Source organism: Lutjanus erythropterus, chromosome 3 (genome assembly GCF_056507025.1).
Source record: "Lutjanus erythropterus isolate fLutEry1 chromosome 3, fLutEry1.hap2, whole genome shotgun sequence".
In the NCBI taxonomy this organism is placed as follows: domain Eukaryota; kingdom Metazoa; phylum Chordata; class Actinopteri; order Lutjaniformes; family Lutjanidae; genus Lutjanus; species Lutjanus erythropterus.
In genome coordinates this window covers 37769473-37792692 of record NC_139319.1, presented here as the reverse complement: position 1 = coordinate 37792692, position 23220 = coordinate 37769473, and the positions used below count along the sequence as shown (strand labels likewise).

Here is a 23220-nt window from a genome sequence, read left to right as displayed (position 1 = left end):
TTTCTGATACCTGCCAAGTGCAAATTGCACTAACACAGTTATAACACAGCCCGACCTGAAGAAATTCAATACGAGGCATTTCTCTCCATATTTATAGATATTGAGTTCTGTCTGTTCAGCTCTCTGAGTTTGTCTCACATTTAACAGAAGCAGGCCTCTTAAATATAAAATTTGCAGCTGCTGATTAATTTCTTGTTGTTATATAATATGACTTTTGTTATCCCATAGGGGGACATTTCTGTCATGTACTTTCATACATATAAACACAGCAGTACAGCAAATCGTACACAAATGTCAAGTCAGGAAATACAAAATACAAATAAGTGCTGGTATTTTGAGTATACAGAATTATTTAAAATATGAATGAAAAATGGAAATTAGCTGTAGAAGCAATTCCCTGGTCTCGTCCCAAACATCGCAGCTCTCAGTTGTGCTCCATAGATGAGGAAATCGACTTCAGGAAAACATTTTTCAGCAGTTGATGTATAACAGAAGCTTTGCACTGAAGTTTTACACCCTGAATCCCTGAATGTTGCTGACAGCATTGATTCTCCTTCATAACGTGTTTTCTTTTCTTTGATTGCTCTCCAAAACACTGTGAAATAATGGAATCTGAAAGTATACCTGGTTTTTTATTTTTGGGTTATTTACTATCCCATGTGCCAATCATTTGAAAAGTTTGCTATGGACATGTTGAATGCAGTTCATTTCTTTTGTTACTTAAAGCCTCTCGAAATCCACTACTAGACCAGACTACGACTAATATAGTATATTCTTCTAACCATGTATTTCAGGCCCTCATGTACATAGTAGTAAGCACATAAGAAGAAATCAGATTAAATCCAAATTTGAAATATTGTCATTACAGTTTTCATTCGCTTTTCTGTCTTGGTTTGAATTGGGTGGATTTATTACAAAAATTACACAATTAATTCCACAAACCAATCATAAAAAATCCATGTCAGTTGCTATGTGGCTGCAACAAATCTTCCTTGCTCCAGCTGCTGCAGCTGCTGTCTGAGTCTGAGCCAACTCAGCAACGGGGAGCTGAAGCCGTTACATCACTCCTGTAACACAAACAGGGACTCTTGCTGGCCGAAATCATCTCTATATTTAGAACTTTTCCCCCACTTTACTTTGCTGTCAGACAGTCTTTACCAACGGTGAACTGAAGCTGCCGTCTGTGGTCTCTTCACAGCCACAAAACATTGAAAAAAACAGTGATTTTACCTCGCAGGATACAGGAGTTGCTGGTCTACTACTGCCTCGATCCACAGCCAGAAACATTAGTTTGGAATCTAACAAATGTGTTAAAACAGTGAGGTCACACAATAAGACAAACAAACTAACACATAGTGGCACCTGCAGCCCAACGTCTGTCCAAACATGATCTGCCACACCCACACACTCATGAAAAATGGTCCAAACAGCAAAATGAGCTGTTTTTGAATGACTCTTTATAATAGTTATCAACATTTATTTTCACTAAGATTTTTGTGGATGTTTAATGAGTTATTAAACTTTGATATCATGTTTGCATTTTACAATTTAAATCTGTGTTTCCAGAGGCTTTAATGCTGTGCATGTAGGATGCAGAAGCTGGTAGCTCCTTCAAACTTCAGAAACACACTCATCATTGGAGAACAAAAATGTGGGTCTGAATTAAAGAACAGCGGAGCCTGAGATGGCATCTTTAGAACATGCTGTCAGATCACCTGGATGCACCGCCGCAGGTGACGGCCCAGGAGGATGGGAGGTGAGCGGATAAGAGCCATGCTACAGCTGCGACTTAACGCTGCTCCTGAATAATGTCCAGTCAGGAAAATGAAACAGAAGAAATGGGACAAACAGCAGCAAAGCATTGTGTCATACAGAGATATGAAACTAATAGATAATCTGTGTCGTATTTTTTTTTGTAATATCAATGAACTACAACTCTAATTTCATTGTACAACCATGTATTGTATAATGATAAGTGTTGATTAGGTGGAACTACATAAAGAAAAAGAGAAGTGGTGGCATTGGTTCGGTCTTAGTGGACACCTCTCAGTGGACCTGGATTTCGTATGAACAGTTGAACAGATACTAGGGTAGCATCATCTGTGACCCCAGTTAAAAAAAAGTAATCAGTAATCTAACCCAATTATCACACAATTCAAGTAATATGACTTGATTACTTTCCACTACTTTTGTATTACCTCAATACAAAATGGTGAAATGGTTTAGCCAAATATGTTTCATGTTCACTGATTACATTCAAACTTAAGGTAACTTGCCATAAGTAGTTGTAGTAATATTGACAGGTTAGCTAGCTATAACTGAATTTCTGTGTAGCCAATATTAGCCGTTGATCTGTGTAGCAAATGTTAGCAGTCGGCATGAGCAACTAACAAAAGAAGTTGGTCTGTCTTGCTAACATTAGCAATTAGTCTGGTTAGCTAATGTCAGTGGTTGATCTTTTGTGTAAATGTTTCTTTAAATTAACGTATATTGAATTCTTGGTGGCCTGGTAGCTCAGTTGGTAGAGCGTTGGCCCTGTGTACTGAGGCTGAGTCCTCTGCAGCAGCCGTGGGTTTGACTCCTGCCTATGGCCCTTTGCTGCATGTCATTCCCCCACCTCACCATTTCCCATCTTCAGCTGTTCTATCATTAAAGGCATAAAAAGCCCCTAAAAATATGAAAAAAAATTTTGAGCTCTTGAATGATGACAGTATTTTCATAGCTGAAGGCAGAACTGTCACTGTGCTGTGATGTTGTTTATCTTTTCTGATTTAAAGACAAAATAATGTTGAAATTTCCACCCAGAGAAGCTTTTTTTCACTAGAGGCTGAGATAATGGACTGTAAGAATAGCTGCTTTCACTGACACCAGAGCAGTGTTGTGAGACTCATGAAGTCTTCTGTGTGCAGACTGCACATGCTAGTATAGCGCTCTTTATGTTAAAACGCAATCCCTACTTTTACTAAATGTAACTGTAATCTGATTACATCTATTTTTTTTCTGTAACTGTAATGAAATACAGTTGCCATTTTTTAAAGTCCTAATTACATGATGCCATCACATGTACTTTGTTATTCCCCACATCTGCTCCTGATGACTGTGAAAGTGAGCAGAGTGCATGTACAGACATAAGACTCACGAATTCCCACACATGCATGTGATGGTGGAGGTGAATGGTCACAGTCATTAAAGCTTTTCATGTGATGGATAGTGTTAATAAAGGAATGGACGGCAATGTTCATCTAGGCAGAGGAACGGAGTCACATTTATCATTACAAGTGAATCCTTAACTGTGGATAGCCCTGCCACACGGTGCAAGCTGGGAGGATGTAATTCAGTGAAATAAGTACAGAGCTTAGGACTGTGAAAGACTGGTGGAGCAAACATTAAATGTGTCCTTGTTCTGATGAGGGTGAAGCTTGAGTCACCGCCACAGCATCGTTGCACCATGAGCTCGTGGCAGCAGAAAACAAACACTGTGATTGTTTTATAACATGGGATGAACACAACCCACAGCGCCTACAGCTGATTTATGAAATGACAAAAAGTACAATACTTATTATAAAAATGTGGTATGATTTACTACAATCTGATTCACTACCAAAATAAAAGTATATACCCTGATACACAGAAGGAAAGTTGAGGGGGGATGAGGGGGTTGTCATGCAAGTTTGAATCTATGACCCTGAAATACTGGGATCAGAATCGGCCAAGCATGTGTGTACATACAGTGCAAGGAATTTGACTCTGGTTTTTCCATAACTCCCAGTGTACTTACACAGGAAGAGAACAGGTGTGACAGCTAAGAACAGACAGGACAGGAAAAGATGACAACAGAAGACAATGAAGCTGATCAAATAACAGTAAAGGATGTGGTGAATGTGATGTGAATGAAACAAATTGTGTCCATCCCTCTGTTAAAAATGAACAAGTCCTCTTGTCGGGATTTCAATTCAGGGTGGCCCACAGTGGGACTTTTAATTCCAGAAGTTAATACTGTTTCCCTCTTCTGACAGTTTCCAACTGGCAGTCTCTCTAAAATAAAAATGACTGATATTACACTGTGGAAGGCGACAGCTGCGTCTGTTTGACTTTCAATAAAGATACGTTTATTAGTTACCCATGGGACCGTTTATATTTATAGCCTGCAAGTAAAACACAGATATATTGGTGGAATTCTTTGCAGTTTTGTGCTTAAAAAAATGTTTTTTAACTGCTGGACTATTTGCCCACACAGTTTTTCACAAAGTGGCAGACCTCACTCCATCCATACTTGTGAACGACTGAGTCTTTTGAAGATGACCCTTTAATATCAGTCATACTGTCACCTGATACCAATTAACCTGTTTACCTGTGAAATACTCCGAACAGGTGTTTTTTTGTGTTTTTTTTACATTGCACAACTTTCCCAGTCTTGCTGCCTCCGTCCCCACTTTTTAGAAATGTCTCGCAGACATCAAATTCAGAATGTGTGTATATTTACAGAAAACAATTAAGTTTACCAGTTTGAATATTACATATCTTGTCTTTGTACTGTATGCAATTGAATATACATCAAAAAGTATTTGCAAATCACTGCATGCTGTTTTTATTATTTGACCTTCCACTTGAATACAGTACCTCTCGTGTAAAACAGCACAAAAACTCAGACTGTCACATTAGTATTTTAATTCCAAAATCATTAGTTAGTGATCTACAAAATACAAATTGATGACATCTAGAACTGTGGGTCCCTCCAGTTTCATCTCGGTGCATATGAATATGAATAAAGATGGGGCTTAATAATTCTCACTATGGTTGATCTACAGCAGCTCACATTGGTGAGGAACATTTGAACATAAGAACATGCAGTCAATATCTGAAGTTACTCCGAGTTTTCTTATTAGAAATGTACTGGAGAGGATGGTTCAGGTGGTTGGCATCAGTATCATTCACACATTACTAAACTGCCCCCTGGAGGACACGCACTGTAAGGCAACATAACTTGACAAGGTCTCTTGTCAGCAGAGCAGGCACGGAACAAAATCATGTATTCACCCAACAGTCAACCCTGAAAACTGAAAACAGTCACCAAACATTATAGATTGCCCTCAGTTGGAACCATCTGCATTGTAAATTCTAAACATCTGACAACATTTTTACTTTTAGAACATGTTTTAGTATGCAGCATGTGTTTCTACGCAGCAGTTTAATCAATGTCAGTAAAGTGCCTTATAAAAACAAGAGTAGCATCCTGAGTCATGAAGTCTGACGCGAATTCAGCTAAACAAGACAGTAACATTACAGATGCTGCATGTACGCTCGGACAGTACAGCAGTTCTCTAAAGGCATCTCTATTCAGAACAGTAGGAACGAGATGAAGTGGTCATACAGAATTTCACAGGGACAGAAAAACTTAAAAGAGTCTCTCATCTGGATTTCGACCGGCAACTCTCTCTGCTTCACAGTTTCCCCACAAACTCCCTCTTTACTTAAAAACATGAGACAAACGAGCTTGGTCCTCTTCTTCTCCGCAAGCTTTCAGAGTGAAACGATGACAGAGGATCGGAATGAAGTAAAAGACGACCAGGTAAAGACATTTTAACCTGCTACTTGTTGATTTCCAGCTTTAAAACATTAATTTAGTGAAGAAAAAGCAAACAAACAAATCAACTGCAAAATTCAGGGTGCATCACATTTGGTCACCACTGTTGGGAATGATTATTACGTAAATGCAGAACAGTTAATTCAGTCATGTTTAGTAACGGCTTTTGGGAAGTATTTTGGACTGGAAAAACTGGTACTGATGACAAGGCTACACTGTGTTGATTTGCATTTCTGCTAAATCATAACTCCATCCTGGTCTATTACGACACTACTAGTGTTGTAGAGCAGTGGTTCTCAAACTTTTCGAGCCGTGACTCCCAAGAACAATCAGGTTAATGTTGGTGAAAAAAAAAAATCATTTTCCAGAAACCCAGGGTAACATTTCTGAAGCTTAGTGGGAAGTCAGGACCTGTTGGACACACTGAGGCCATGTGTTTCTTGGTTGATGGTGTTGCTGTTGCACTTCAAAGGAGCAATATACAGCAACTGTGTGCACAAAAATGAGTACAGCAGTCTAAAAAGTGAGTTGGAGCCATAGACGGTATGATAAATAGGTTGAAATCATATTTAATATACCACCTATGGTTCAAACTTGAAGACATCTACATGGACTTATTGTCATTGCACCACCTACTGGCAACAGGAAGTAAGCCTTGTGTGACAATCATTTGATTTACATGAAATTTTCATGGCGTGGTTTACAATTGATATACTGGAAAATGATGTATAATTAGTGGGTGTTCTGTAGTGCCACCTAGTGGAGACAGGAAGTGAAATGAACTCTTTCATGCAGTGTCAAAAACACGTGAAAGTTCGAAGGCATGTCAACCTGTCGGGTCCAGGAACGAGGCCGTGACCAATGCGTACGGGGGAGTCAGGACCCAATCATCGCTGCTTGCAGCTTTTATTTGTTGTATTTTCTACCACCTTCTGGCAACCGTCGGAAATGATCTGGCAACCCCCTGAGGAGTCCCGACCCCTGGGTTGAGAACCACTGTTGTAGAGGACTAATAAGGAAACACATTGCTGGCACACACTTCATGAGCCACAGTCGTTATACACTGGTGTGGGCACTGCACACCGCTGGGTGAACCGCTGAGATCCAAACATAAATCACAAAATCTGCTCTGGAATTAGTTAAAGTCAACATTTAGTCTGTTGTCAACATGACAACAACAAATTGCTCCTCGATTCAAAATTAACACTTAATCTCAATGCGTCTCATCCTGTTACGTAACTAACCGTACCTGAAATTATACTGAACAACTACACTACGCATCTCCTAGAGCTACTTCTAAACTTCTCTCTAAATTTGGCAGGTTATTCTAACAACCCCACTGCAGCTCCTTTACATTTAGCATCTTCTCTCTTAGCATCATATTGATCATCTACACCGATCAAAGAAATCGCCCGTTAATTCCAGTGTTTGTCCCTTCCAGAAGTTGCTGCTCTCATAATAATCAGCATCATTTTACTTCTAGCCGTGAGATAGAAGTAGATCCCTTTTTTTTTTGCAAATGCAAAGAGCAGAGCGATGGCAGGGTGTTGTGAGCAGTGGGCAGTGTCGGCGGGTGCTTGGAGAGTGGCCGGTCGCAGAGCGTGCTCAGGAGATGATGCGAATGCCGAAGTATTTCTTGAGCTGCTCGAGGAAGATGAAGGTGAGCACTGTGTGAGGAACCAAGCGGATCCCTGCGGGAACGAGGCCCTGCAACGACAAAAAAAAAAAAAAGACTCATATAAACATTATCTCTTTAAATCAGCACTCAATAACCATGAGAAGTATTATGGTGGTATCTGTATCTGCAGAGACCCTGCAGCCCTCTGCCTGTAATTTCCTTATTTTCTTACTATGTGGACAAAATAAAAAAAGATCAAACTCTCGCTGATTAAACCTTGTTACAGCTGTATGTACCGCTCCCCAAAGGAGTTTGCAAGGATGCATTTTGGTCAATTTGCTAACAAAGAAAGGAGCCTTTGGAAAACTTTGGCAGGAGCAAAACTATTTAGAACTACGACAAACAAGCTTTGACCTCTGGACCAGAATTATCTCCGACCCCAATTCATATCATTTTTATTGTTATATGAACGGTTTTATCCACAGCAGAGGTCTTTTCTATGACTCGGCTACAGTCAGAGAACAGCTCTAGTCTAACTGGTCAATGTGAATCAAAGCATCCTGACAGTCAATGCGCACCCTTATGAAAAAAAAAAAAAAACACCCCAAAAGAACCATGAGCCAAAACTCATTACCTTCATATAATATAAATTATTCTTTCTTTCTATAGTTTTATATCATATAAAACAGAGAAATTTCCATATTTGAGAGGCTATAAACAGAACTTTCTGCCATTTTCTGCATGAAAACTTGATGATCAATCAATAATCAAAATTGTTCCATAGTTAAATTCTTTTTTTACCACTTGCCTGGTGGTGTTAGTCTATGGTGTGTAGGACTGGTTTTTACCTTGTAAAATGCCAGAGGACCCAGCTTGGCAGTTTCCCGTAAGCAATGTGTCACCCCCTGAAAAGAGAGACACACACTGGGTTGGACTGAACGCTGTGAAATAAAGAAGACGTATGAACATAAGCAGAGGAATGAAAGGATCACTCACCGTGTATTCTCCCTTTGAGCTCATCAGCCTCGTCTTTAGTACGTCCAGAGGTTGACACAAGAATGTAGCACAGCCTCCCTGCGGAGGAACAGTCCGTCACTTCACAAAAGAGCCCCGTAAACTTTACACCAACTCAATCAGGCTTCCAGGGCACTCAAATAAAACCCGATACTTACTGCAATGAAGCTGGAAAGGAAGTGTGTGAATATGTTATCTCCCATCATGCCTGTTCCCAGGACGAGCTGCTTGGCCTGGTCATAACACGCCAACTAAAGGTGGGAAAATAAAGAAGATTTGTGACATTTTAATGGTAATAAATAAGAAATAATGTGTGTGTTGATGTGCAGTTGATAATTACATGCTGGAAACGACAGGAAAAAGATGGAAAAGTTATGTGATCAGTCAAGAACTGGTCAAATATCAACCTGTCAAAGTGTCAAATTTTTATGTCAGTCATTGGCTCCCCCTAGTGGTCATTTAAAAACACACCGAGGCAGAGAAGCACCACTGATATTACAGAATTTTCTTGTTTTTACCAACAATATTTCACAAAAAGGGTGGTCAGAAATATTTTAAAGATCCATACAAGGCTGCAGGTTGATTTGATGAAGAAAGAACACCTATGACATAAACTGGTTTCTTCAACTTTGGAAAAACTGTTGTCTAAAAATACAGAAGAGTATTATGGCCAGGGAAATAAAAGTTATTTCTTTTTTACATTTTAAGAATAAGTCTAAATGTTGAGAATTAAGTTGAAATCCTATTCTTTATTATCAAAAGGCAATCAACTTTATTCTCAACATTTATGTTTGCCAACACAGACTTTATTAAAGTTAAGTGGGGCTGAGGTTGCCTGGATTAATGCATAATGCATTGTTTCAATGGAACTATTTAAACAAGTAGTCTATTCATCTAGGAGATCAATTTAGCATTGACAAATTAATGTACTTTAATCTAATTTAACTCCACTATCTTATTAGAGGACTTATAGATGGATTCTGAATTTGACATGATTAATAAATATTTTCTTAATGTATTTAAGATGAAAAATCAATCAAATTTTGATGTTGTCAGCCCAGGTAGATTAAAGATAGGTCTCTTTAAAGCCTGCCGACATTTTAAAGGACTTTTTCAGTTAAAATATTACACCAAAAAACAAAATGTCCTGATGATGAAAACAGTCTTTTCAAGGTGCGTTATCAAACCAGAGGTCGGCTATGTTAGAGTTACTGAACATTAACTCCCTCTTGTGGGTTTTTATTGAAAACTCAGAGCTCATGAGTCATGTGCACAATTTCAAATGTGGTAAAAACCAGTTCATGAAATTAAAAGCAGCAATTGTTGGTCAAAATGGTCAATTCTGGTCAACCAAATATAAGCTTTTAGGAATAATAAACCATTTTCTTCTCCACTGATTTTGTTAAGAAATGGATTTAAGAGGAATTTTTTCATTACTTATATTTTTTACAGATCAAGATTTTGATTTTGATTGATTTAGTAGATTATCAGATTTGAATTTCCTAAGGTCTTAGGTATTAATTTAAATGTCCAAAATGTAAAGATCATTTGATCACCTCACAACACACATGCTGGGCTGATACTGCCTCCATCCACACACCATCAAACCTTTGCATTTAAAGGAGCACTATCCAGCAGCTGTGCACGCAAAACTGAGTACAGTGGTCCAAATAGCGAGTCGGAGTGAAAATATCTTGCTCTTTCCTGCTGACTTAGTCCTTCTATGCAAGTTTTAGCAGCTTCCACAGGTTTTTCTGAACTTTTCTGTGATTTAGAAATCTTTAAGTCGGCTTACATTGAATATTCAGTGTGTGATCCATGCTGTTGTTTACATCACAGTACCTCCAACATTGTAATGCATCTGGGTTACTGACCGCACCGTGACGTAGACGCAGACACTCTATACCAGCCCATCACCTAGCGCTGTGACTTACCTGTCCCACAGTGACCAGCGCCCCTCTGCTGGAGGCCATGGTAGCTCCTGAGAACAGTTTCCTCACGCCCTCTGTTAGGCAGAACACAGGTCAAAGGTCAGACATGATGCCATCGTGTGCACCACGTCTAGTTACACACTGGACAGCTTGTGACTTACCTTCTCTGAAGACTCTGAAGAGCCCATCGATGGCATGTTTGTAACTGCAAGAAAAAAAAAGAAAAAAGCAAGGTTAAAAAGTGATTTAGAGCATCTAAACTGACACTTTTCAGCTACAGTAGGTTACAACACTCACTTTCTCCTCAGTTCTGGTGGCAGTTTCATGTCATTCTGCATCCTAGAGGCAAAAACAGTTCAGATCTTTTGAAAAAACTAACCACAGCTTGCTTCAAATAATTTAAAATGTGTAAATGTTAAAGCCACTACAAGGAACTTTCAGATTCTGTTGATTTTGGAGACTCTATATCTATAAGCAAAAGCGGCAGTGTTTCCACCATAATAACCATAAAATATGACATCAATTATGTCAATAAAAATCTCATATGTACAACTCACTGAAACTTTGTCTGAGAAAATGTGAACACAGACTCATTTCATCTGATTTCAAAGAGAATCCAACCCAGTGGCAGACATTAAGAATAATTATACAGAAACAGCTGACTGTCTTGCAGAAGATCTCGTTAAATCATGTAGGTCATAGAGAGGCATCAGTAATACACTGACACTGTTTCATAACCAGTTAAAAACTCCTTGTAGTCACTTGAATGAGAATTTAAATATTGTGTTGCCATGTTACCTGACATTCACCATGTCTGCCGGCGTGCCAACAAACCCACCAGTGAAACCTGTTAACAGAAAAATCTTGTTGGGACACAACCCTGTGTGAGTGACACTGCATGTGTATATGTGAGAGAGGGGAGAGTCTGAATGTGTGTATGACCCAATTCCAATCCAGCCCCTACACACACCCGCTGTGTGGCCCAGTGTAGCTGTAGAGGGTCTCTTATATAAGGGGGAGGGTATAAATACACCATCAAGACAGATACGGGAAGGTTTGTCATGATAATATTGTAACAATAATAATAATAATAATAATAACAATAATATAATAATATTTATCTAAAAGATGGTCTTATACACAGCATAGAACAGACCTTAAGTAGTTTCATGTAGGAATGACCTTCTTTGTGCAGTAGAATCCACTGGAACTTTTCTTTTCGACCAAAAAGAAAGTTGTAAGTTAGAGCTGCACCAATTCCAAGTTTCCATTTTTTTAAGGGTCTGACCTGCCGATTCCAATTTTGGCAAATTCCGATTTTCAGCCTTTGTAAGAAATATAATTAACAGCATTCACTGTCAGCCTGTGAACAGCAGTCTGCTGGTGGCTAACATTAGCATGAGAGCTAGAAAGTTTACCGCTGTTTGGTGATACAGTCAGCTGCTCTGTCTGGTTGAAGGCTGTCTGTTTTCTCTTTATCCTGTTTTTGGAGTCTGTCACTCAAAAAATCTCAACTGTCCCTTTAAGCCAGCATCGAAGCAGATTCTGTGTCGGAGGGCTTTATAAACCACTCCCCCGTCAGGCTGACTGGACTGGAATGACACTCAATGTGAATGTACAAATAGAGTGAGAGTGGGCTGGATTGTAATTGGGCCTCTGTGTGTGTGTGTGTGTGTGTGTGTGTGTTTCCACCTCCGAAGGCTCCCAGCAGGACCTTCTGGTAAAAAGGCATGGGGCCCTGGCTTGTGCTGCCCATCATGTCCCTCACTGTCTCATAGATGGCAAATCTCGTGAGGGAGTAGGACATCTGAGAGGAGAGGAGAGGAGAGGAGAGGAGAGGAGAGGAGAGGAGAAAATTAAACAGAACGCCGTGTGAGTCCTGTTTTCCTGACCTGCTGCTATCCTCCCATGCTTTATAAAAGTAACTGATTATTGAGAGTATCCCACAGCAACAAAACAACAATTTCTTCATGTAATAACAGTTGACTTCACATGTAGACGGTGTGACATATTTGAAGCACAAGCCTACAAAGACAACAGCATCTGTCATAGTGTCTGACCAGATGAACGCTGAAGTTGGTGGTTAGACTAGGAAGACCTGCAACACGTCAGACACAGACAGCAAAGTGGAGAAATTCCTTTAAGTTGCTTTTCAAATCTTATTTTCAAAGCTATTAGTGCTGGCACAGCATTTTATTTCAAACATATCTGTTACTGTTTTTATTATTCTTAATACTGTTTTTTTTACATCCATAATATTGCTGTTTTATTATTATTTCCACCTGGTGTAAACCAAGAAGGAATTATGTGATTGCTTCTCTGCATGCATGAGTGTATGTGTGAGTGAGTGTGTGTGGGATCAACGGACCTGCATCTTGTCTGCAACTAATCTCAAATACCACTTGACTGATCAACTAAATATTTCTCATGCACATTCATGACTGTATGCTGAAGGACCTCTGGGGTTAGGAAGTCTTGAAAGACTGTTTTTGAACGACTTTTATGTCTTTATGTCTTTATGGCCGGAGGCATTATGTTTTCAGATCATCCTATTCTTGTGAATGCAATATCCCAAGAATGCCTTGAGGTAATTTCACCAAACTTAACACAAATGTTCACTTAGACTCGAAGATGAACTGATAAATAGATTTAGTCTGATAGATTTTGGTGGTCAAAGGTCAAGATCACTGTACCTCACTAATGACAACTCTGCCGTAACTAAAGATTTCATACAATAATTATGACAAAATTACACACAAGTATCTAACAGGATAAAATGATCAAAGGTCAAAGGAATGAATGACTGCCGAGAACTTGCTAAACCCTAGTATTATTATCTGTTTGAGTGTAGTTTTGTGTGTTTTGTCTGCAGCTTTTCATTACAGTCTTAGTCTGGTCTCCTTTCCAAAAAAAGGTTTCCTCTCTCAATGGAACTTACCTCGTTAAACAGAAAATATAAATGACAAACTAATGAACACAACAACACACACATGCTCAACAACAGACTTCAGGCCTGCACGCAAGCACATACCTGTCTGCAAAGGGAGGCAGAGAGACCATTATAAAGAGCCAGCACCCCATCGGTCTTCACCACATGAACGGCCATCCCCATCATCCTCATCTTCACCTCCTGCTGTGTCTGCAGGTGCACCTGGAAAGACAGTCGTGTATGAGAATCAGTGTTATTTTCAAAACCAACCCGGGCAGAAACTTTTTCCCTCCGTTCCTTCTTACATGCCAACTTAAAACACCAGCTCACATATTCAGGCAATTAAATGTGTCAAAGGGCAATGATACGTCACTTCTTAAAGAGGTAACTCCAGTGATGTAGTACTGAACTTGGTGGATCTGTGAAAGACAAAACTGAGTTGAGTTGCTTAATTTCCTTCAATGGCTGATGTCTGGGATCATGATTATGTTATTTGATCCTATACACACTAACAATAGTCTAATATTGCTGTTTGACAAAATTTAAGACTACACCAAATACATAAAAAGGCCTGTCCATAGGCATTTATTAGTTTCTAAGTCTTGGAAAGTGGGAAAAACTGTAAAATTCCCCCAAACTACTGTATCTTATCTAGAGCCCAACCAACACCGATTTTAGAGGAGAAAAATTTAACAATTATCAATATGGTAATTTCTATGGTAATCGTATGGTAAAAGTTTTTGAACTGGATTAAAAAATATGTTTTTTATGTGGATTATACACTAACATGACTATACAAAGATACTCTTAAGGCTGCTTTCTTAAACAAATAACTACATTAAAGAATCTTACATATTTTCTTTAACATGTTAAATAATTTAACACATATCAAGCAATTGTAGAAAGGACCTCTGAGAATGTAAAGAATAAATAAAAATAAACTAAATGGCAAAATACTACTAAATACTAATAATATAAGTACTGCCCAGTATCACTCAATCGCTGAATATTTTCATACTGTCAGAAAATTCGAGGCAGTTTCTCCTCATAAATTATTATTTATTTTTCATATCATAAACCATTATTACATCATCAGGTTTATTTTAACAGATTTGAAAAAAGCCTCTCCAAAGTTACGGAGGATATGTGTGTGTGTGTGCATGTGTGTGTGCGCGCATGTGCGTGTGCGTGTGTGTGTCCCTCTCAGAGGTCAACAACTCTACAATTTGGCTTTCGTCCTCTGTTATAATCAGTATTTGAGTTTGAAGGCCACTCCACCCTTCAACACACACTGTGTCATCATCACTAGCCTTTATTAAGGTAAGATAAGATAAGATCACCTTTTATTGATTCTTCAAAGGGAAATTTGGTTGTTGCAGCAGGACAGAATAAGTACATAAACACAAAAAATATATATATTTAATATATTAATAATTATAATTATATTCTACAATTATTATTATTATAATAGCAGAAAAGTAAATAAAAACTAAAATTAGAGTAGAAAAATAAATTAGCAACTTATATTACATAGAAAATGGATGGATTGATGGATGGATAGAGTCTACAGCTCACCATTCACTTCCACTGTTTGGGAGATTCTGCATCACTGTTTTCCTGTTAAACTCCAACAGTGTTTTGTGGACTAAAAAACTAAACCTGGCCTTCAATCAGCATGAGGGCAAGTAGATAATGACTGAATTTTTATTGTTGGGTGAACTATCCTTTTAAGACAACATCTTATTGAGCAATCAGCAAGCTAATGTGTACATGCACACAAACACTTGAGCACTCACACTGTGGTGAAATATTATACTCAGATGAGCTGATAAGTGTCTGGCTAAAAGATTTTTTTTTTTTTTTTTTTTCCGTGAGGTCAGACAAATCTTGTTTAGCAACTCTGCTGTATCAGTTTTGGCTAACAATGGCACAGCTTATCTGTTAGTGTAGTGGATGCCTTGTTTGACACAGAGGAGGAAATCAATGAAACATGACTCAGCAATCTCAGCCATGTGATATGTGGGTTTGGTCAAGCCGTACTTTCCTGCTGGAAACCACATTCACATATTTGCTCCTCTATGTGATTCTAAATTTGGATGCTCTGCTGTTAGCTTTTACAGGAATCTGCTAAGTGCAGAGAATTATGAAGCCGGTCACTTTTTAAGCTTTGCAATGTGGGGCTGCAAAGTCACCATCTGCCTCTCAGTCTGGTGACGGAGCAGAACAAACTTTCCCGTGTTCTGGTATGTGTTTTAGATGCTATGTGGTTGCACTACACAAGAGCAAAAGAAGAAATGTGCCTGTCAATACGTTCATATTATTGTTTATCAGTAGAATTATGTTGATTGTGATTATACTATTATCAGTTTACAAATCTCTGCTGAGATTTCTGCATGCGTGAGTGAGTGTGTGCGATCAGTGGACGTCTTGTCTGCAGTTAATATTGAATTACACTGGACTATTCTTTTCCGCACATGCATGACATTTTTTTGGGAAAAAACTACAAAAAATGTTTTTGTGGCTCCATAATGGCGACAGACTTTATGTTTTCAGGTCATCCCGTTCTTGTGAAGGTGATACCTCAAGAACATCTTGCGGGAATTTCTTCAAACTTGACACAAGTGTCCACTTGGACTCAAAGATGAACTGATCAGGTTTTGGTGGTCAAAAGTCATGGTGACCTTGCCAGACACATTTTTGGCTATAACTCAGGAATACATACACAAATTATGACAAAATTACATACAAATATCTGATAAGATAAAATGATGATTTATATCCAAAAGGTCAAAGGTCAACTTCACTGTGACATCATAATGCTCAGCTCTCTATCAGTCATCTGTAAAAACAGTCTCTAAGTGAAGACAGCATGTTTCTGACTGGACATTATTCACTGGAATCACACAGGTATAGTGAGAACTTCCAAACTAAAATACACTAAATATCTTTTGTTAAATTCCTTCAAAATTAAAGGCAGGTATAGTGTTAAGTTCCATATTAAGCGTTCCTCACTAGATACTACATTGTATGAGTCTGGACAAACATGGATGTAAACTGGTTGGTTGGTGGAGATACACAAATATGAAGCAGTAATTCTGTATTTTGACTGCTCTGTTTTATACGACCACTGACAGCTGACTCTTCTTATCTGGCTGCTAGGGGCCACAAGTGATCAACAACCGCTTCAGTTTGAAATCTTTGAAATCTTTTAACTCGGAACAACGTACGTGGGTGTTATTAAAACTATTCTTGTCCATTTTGGACTGTAATTTCAGTGTCCATACTACACAGAAATGCTCACAAGACAATATTCAATGATGCAAACAGCGCTTGCAGCACAGCACAAACTCACTCAACATTATGCAAACGTGAACAATGAGAACTGATCATTAAGACAGTGCAATCACACACTGTCTCCTTTCTGAAAAGAAATATTAGTTGTCCTTAAAATACATGGAATTTCTCATTACTAACAGTGTTACCACAACACTTACATGTCAATAATGTGCACATCCACTGTGCTGTAGTTGAAGTTACTAAATATACACAGTATATTTAGTAGGTCCCACACTCATGTACGTAATAATACAATTACAGTGTGCCTGAACGATGAGCTTTCTAGCAGTTGTATTCAAAATTCAGTATTATATATCATTTTGTAGTCAACAACACTTGAGAGGCACCTTTTGAGAAGAGACCTCCCCTTCACCAACCAGAGCACCACTTCATGAGAGTGCCGGTCCTGATAGGAGACAAATACGGTGTCAGCTACATCCAGCAGCAGTAACACTCCTCACCTGACTGCTACTTTAACATGTTTGATTGGTGTAAGACCACATGACTTTACACAGCACAGTACAGTGACACGTTCTTCTGTTCTGCCGGCGCTGTACTCCAGCTCAATGACAATCAAGCTCTGACTCCGAGTTTCAGTTTGAAGCCATGTGCATCCACACTGGATCAACAGGATTAACTTTGTTATGTAATACCTACAAAAAGGCTACAACTTGCCCTCAGACACTCAGAATCAGAAAGTAAACATTCAACCTCAGGAGTACAGAAATTATACTGTTGTTATTTTTAAGACTGGTGAATCTGCCTTTAGCTTTTACGCTCCAAGGAAAAGGTTGAAACACGCTACCCGATCATGTCAGGCGTGCCATAACACGATTGTCTTTAGAAAAAAAAACATTCCTTTTTAGTAGCGTCTTGCAGCAGTCTGGTCGGCTGGTCTTAACTTTAATTGTATTTTATTCTTATTTCTTTTACCTCACACATTTTTATATTCAAATTAGTCAACTGTTGGTTTAAATTGTTTTATTTTATCTCAATATATTTGATATTTTCTTCCTTTTAAATGGTTTTAATTCTTGTGTCTTACTATTTTACTGGTCAGTTGCTAGTCTTTATTTATTTCATTTTGTGTCTTAATTGGTTATAACTCCAATATTTTTTATGCATCTGTTCTTGGCTGCATCTTTTGTGGCTCACTCTCTGTGCAGCATTGTGCGTCTACCTGGAATGAAATCTGCTATTTAAATAAGTTTTGGTTGATGAATCATTGCAAGCAAAACTTTAACTTGTAATGTCAGAAAATGGTGAAAAATGTTCATCACTGTTTCCTAAAGTCGAAAATGATGTTAAATGTCTTGTTTGTTTTGTCTTGTCCGTAATCAAAAGATATTCAGTTTATTGTCATAGACGAGTAAAGAAACCAGTCACATTTGAGAAGCTGAAATCAGAAAGTTTTTACATTTTTTCTTAGAGGGATTAATTGATTATCGAAATCGTTGGATTAATGTAATCAACTAAATGTTGCAGCTGCAACCTTAAGCTGCTTTTGTGCACTAATGGTCACTATCATAAAACAGCTCAGTGTTCGAGGGGTCAAACTATAAAATGAGGCACTGAGGGACAAAGTTCAATAAGGATGTGCTCAACTAATGCAACTGATTTAAAACGAACTGAATATGAGTGTGAAATTAGAGAGTTGAGGGGAAAGACACTTTTAAGAGATGGTGGGAATAAAAAAAACATCTTCTCTAATCCAAACATAACTACTTTTTTTTCACCTAAACCTTCACAACTGCACCACAGGAGCAAACAACAGAGTATTGTTTAAAGCTGGGGGTTATGAGGGGGCAAGATACCGCATGAGGTGAAAAGAGACACGTGCGTGCCAGTGTTCTGAAAACAAGGGGAAGTCAGTTATTGTAGTTTGGCCTGCATGTTGAGTAACGTGGTCAGCAGTTAAAGCTGACAAAAAGCTCATGGGGTGACTAAAAGCTTCACTCTCGAGAGACATAATTTGCATTAAAAAAAAATCCCACTCCTTCTTTGAGTCAGATCTCAGTCAAATCTGAACAAAGACATGAAACTAATACTTTAAGATTTAGTGTGGGACTTCCCAAGGATATCATTATCTTTAATGTCCAGTGCCAATAAAGTAGCATAAACTTGGTGACTTGAGGAAAAACACAGCTCAGGTTGCAGATGTGTTAGTTTTGTCTGTGTTTGCATGTCAAAGCCAAACACGCATGCAGAGGAACCAACTCAAACACTCACAGATCAGATCACATTTATCTGTTATTAACCTGAGCAGCACTGAACTGACCTCGGTGTCACGTTTTGTGGTTCTGTAGATTAATGAAGACTCCCACACTCACTGAAGTCTTACAAGAAAAAAAAAACCTCACAGTTCCAAGTGGTGCCCCGGATCAGATGTTCAGTCCTCATAAAGGTCTCACAGTGAAGCAGCTGCTCAGCACCAAGTCAGTAAGAACACTTTTTACTAGTTTTAGGTCTTTTTGTTGGCAAGCTGGGGGGAAAAGGTCTGTATAAACTGCATTGTTGCAATAACTTTTCTCTTATAAAGGCTCGTTTATGCTGTATGATGGATACACATACAGACATGGACGGAGCTTTCTCTCCGCACATCTTGTCTGTACATCTGCATGTTTTCTGAAAGCTTACGGATACAGACGAGACAGAACAGTACCTTCAGTAGCTGTGGGGGTAGTTTTAGGGGCAGTGTAGACAGGTCATGGAAGTATTTCTTAACATCCATGCCAAAGTAACGGGCACATGCTATATCTGCCATTAGCTCATTAGCACAGTTAGCTGTCCTATTAGACTGGGACACAGCCTCAGAGACTGATGAGGGCAGTAACAGAAAACAGTAATGTTACCAAGGTGATGAATTGGACTTTTACTCTGAAGACGATGAAGACATGGCAGGTGTGGGCAGGGACAGGAAGCGTGAAGTGGCTGAGGAGCGAGTTTGTAGCGAGTTAATTTGTACTATATTATATTTTAAGTATGGATCATCCATTGGATTGAGTTGGGCTTGGTTATACTGTGTTGAAATAAATTAACAAAAACTTCCTGTTCCTGGTTGTTAGAAGACATTTTCATTACCACTTTTGCTGATAGCTCACTGCTTGCCCAAAGAATATATATTTAAAGGGCCAGTTCAACCTAAAATCAAAAGTACATATTCTTCCCCTGGCCTGCAGTGGTCTTTATCCATCTAGACTTTTTGGTGTGAGTTTCAGTTTGGAGATATCGGCTGTAGAGTTCTATCAAATATAATGAGACTACATGCTTGGCTTGTGGTGCTCAACGCACCAAAAAATATGTCTGATAAACTCCAAAACAACATCTCTTTCCATGATCTGGTTACCCAAGATAATTCACAGACCTTCTTATGAGAAAGTAGATTTTAAAGTAGTTCTGGTAGACTCCACTGCAAAAAGAAAATAGTTCCTGAAACTGCTCACAAGAAGGTTTGGATTATTTTGAGCAACTGAAGCATGGGTTCTGAAAAAAGACATTGCTGCTGAGTTTTTCAAATGTATGTTTTTGGCACATTGAGTCTGATCTTGTCCCACTGTATTGGAGAGAAGGCAGAAATCACTCCAGCTGATATTTTCAAAACTAGGCAATTCACACCAAAAAAGTAGAGATGCATAAATAGCACTACAGGCCAGAGGAGAAATGTATACTTCTAATTTTAGGGTGAACTGTCCCTTTAAATAATTCAGTTAATATCATAAACATTAAACGATTAGTTGGACTAGTTGTAATGGATTAACTATGGACTACTAGTCAACTTGGGAGCAATCCTTTCCTCATTTTATCATTCCCAGAAAAAAAGAATTTAAGATAAAAATTTACTTTACAGGCCTCTCTTCTTTGAATAATAAATGTCTTCAGAAAAACTTTTTTTCATTTGTTAAATGTGGATTTTTTTTTATTTTTCATAGTTTCTAAGTATAGTTTGATTAAAGTTGAAAACTACTATACACTGAAAACTACTGCATGGCCAAACAAAATGTCATTATGAAGCCAGAGGGGACAAAATGACCTTTATGAACACTGAGGCAAGTTATATTACTATAATTTTATATGACATCACCAGCTAACAAGCAGGTCAGGGCAGAGATGAAGCCCTGAGTTTTAATGCAACCCGGTTATTACCAGCCTTGCCTTGGTGATTACACACCACATGACTTCCTGAGCACCAGTTAGTGTTATCAAGGTCATGTGCTGCTGCTTTCAGTGCATCAAAAGAGAGGTACGAGTAAAGTGAGTAAGGATTTTGGCATAGAGTAGAGATTGGTGATTTACCACTACTGTGTGCATCACAGTGAGGCAAAGATTAACACAAATGGACATGCATGACCACACTGAGACACACACTCACCTGCTGTCAGGCAATGACAGTCTGTTTATTATGGAGGGGAATATTCCCATATATTCCCTACTGGTCAGTGTTTTTATTTTCCAAATTATTACAGAATGTCAGTTGGGGTAAGCGGGTTTCACTTGCCCTAACCTGCGCCCAGAGCAGGCCTGAGGTTTTAGTGAGCCAAGCGTCCCTGGCAGAGAGCTTGAAATGCATTTTTTGTGATATAGTATTGTAAGTAGTAATCACACAAAAACACAATACTATGTTAACAGACTGGCTAGCTAATATGAGTGATTCATTTCAGCTGACTCTGTCAGAGCTGGTGTTCCTTTTATGCACACAGTAAAGGCCTATTACTTTGAATATTAAAGTCTTGAGAGTATGCTACCTTTGTAAAACATACAAATGAATAATTCTGCCGTTAGGGATCTCTAAAACAATGACAAAAGACATAGTTTGATGATGTTGTGAAGCAGTGTGGTGTCATGGGAGTTACTGTCTGCACAACAACCACCACAGCTGATGAAAATCTATCTGACAGGACTCTTGTTGATGGATGGGGTCATACGTATGAAAGCTTTATTCACATTTAGTCTTTCGTTTTAGCGAATGTGTTGCTTCCTCACTCTCTGAAGAGGGGTGTAAGAAATTATTGAAAATATTGAGTTTTACGATATGTTTCATGATACTGTATCAATTCTCAAAACACCGTATTGTGATATTGTGAAATATGCAAAGATTTGTGGCAGTGGTTATTTTTCTGTTGTGTTTAAAAAGTAAGCTATTTAGCGGTTGCGTTATCTTTCCTGTTCTGACTGTATGAAAAGTGATTTTTTTACTCAAATGGTATTCATATGGTGGTTTGTTCTTTAATATACTTAACTGTAACTCCTGTATCATGAATACGTATTATATCCAAATAGCCAAAATCTTGCCAATACACAGTTTTATCTTTGATGTATCGAATGAAAAAGAAAGTAGTGTTTTCATGAAAATTCTAGCAACTAGTAGCTAGCAAGGAATAGCACCAGAAATGCAGTTCCCTGAATAAATTACGGATTTCTCTGCCACATTTGAAAGCATTTGCTAATTGTAACTCTAATTTTATTCTTATTTTTTAACTAATGGAATACAGTAATAATGTGTTTCTATTGTAATAAAATTCATTACTCCCCAAACCTAATGATCATTATAGGAAATTTTCATAGCGTTTCATTACTACAGGTTTGTTAGATTTTCTGTAGGCAAGGGAATGACTAAACATTAACAATATAGTATTCAAAGCACTGCGGTGGTGGGGGGTCCCCAAGTCAAATTCTGCTTAGGACCCCATAAAGGCTTGCACCGGCCCTGACTGTGCCCTATATTTAAACAGCCTTGAACATCATAATACACATTGCAGTGATGCCACAGAAGACATTTGGCCAATATAAAAACTCACTGCAGACACAGCAACCACATAAAGATATGTAGTAGGAGGTATTAGGAGATACATAACTGTAGTCTTGTGTGACTGTGACTGGAAACAGCTGTTGCCTGGTGTTCAGGCCTGCTTCTGTGCACACCAGCACACTGACTTCAGCCCCTCACCTTGATGAGATCCAGAGGATGCGTGCAGCAGGCGGCTCCGCAGGACGCCAGCCCCCCGAAATACCAGCGTGACATCCGTTTCTCGGCCATGGTTCCGTGCTCTGCCGCGGTGCGATGCTGCAGCTACAGCGGTGACTTCCTTCCTGCCGGTCCGTCTTGACACGCTGTCCGCCCGCTCTGTTGGCTTCCTGGCCTGCAGGGTACAGCTGGCAGTAGCTCGTGCTCTACAGGACACGGATACCCTCGTTAATCTTCAAACATTTCGATAAGAGACTGCGCCACGGACCGGCGGGGACTTTGGCTCCAGCAGCATCGCGCGCACTCACACCACATAGCGTGCGTGTCTGCATGTAAAAGCGTGCGCGTGTGTGTGTGCGCTGTCTGCTGTGTTTGGGATACGATGTGCTTTAAGGAAGCTGCTGAAGACAGGAGGGAAGAGCGCAGCCAATTGTCTCCGTGCACGGCGGAGCTGCCTACCCGCCCCGGGCTCCGAGGTCCAAAGGTCGACAGCGGGGTACGAGAATGCTAAAGACCCGAACAGCACAAACACACGGCCCCACTTTCACCACCGAGAACTGTCATGCGGGGCTTAAAGTGACAGGCACCCTTCCTGCAGCTGTACAGTCGACACATGTGCTCTGTCCCTTTAAGAGGACATTTCTCAACCAAGTAGAAACTTCAGTCAGTTTACCGTGAAGAGAAAAAAAAGCATATTTGTAACATGTGTCTACATGTAAGTGTTTTCAAAACTCACACACGTGTTACAGTGAGTTGAGTGAAACGCTCAACAAGACACTGTGATGGATTTTTGCATTTGATCAAACAAATGATCATTTGGAAGGTAAAAGTAAAAAGGGGAGATTT

The 23220-nt window shown here is 39.1% G+C and overlaps 1 protein-coding gene across 1 annotated transcript; it reads right to left on the bottom strand.

Moving 5' to 3' along the window:
* Positions 1 to 5574: 5574 nt before the first annotated feature.
* slc25a10b (solute carrier family 25 member 10b) lies at positions 5575 to 22991 on the bottom strand. Its single transcript, XM_084716073.1, has 11 exons — positions 22357 to 22991; positions 13179 to 13298; positions 11840 to 11954; positions 10946 to 10994; positions 10445 to 10486; positions 10309 to 10352; positions 10151 to 10221; positions 8375 to 8467; positions 8199 to 8276; positions 8051 to 8107; positions 5575 to 7291 (listed from the first exon to the last, which is right to left on the bottom strand). Exons 1-11 carry the CDS (start codon positions 22444 to 22446, stop codon positions 7190 to 7192), a joined length of 861 nt encoding a protein of 286 aa, XP_084572199.1. The 5' UTR covers positions 22447 to 22991; the 3' UTR covers positions 5575 to 7189.
* Positions 22992 to 23220: the final 229 nt, after the last annotated feature.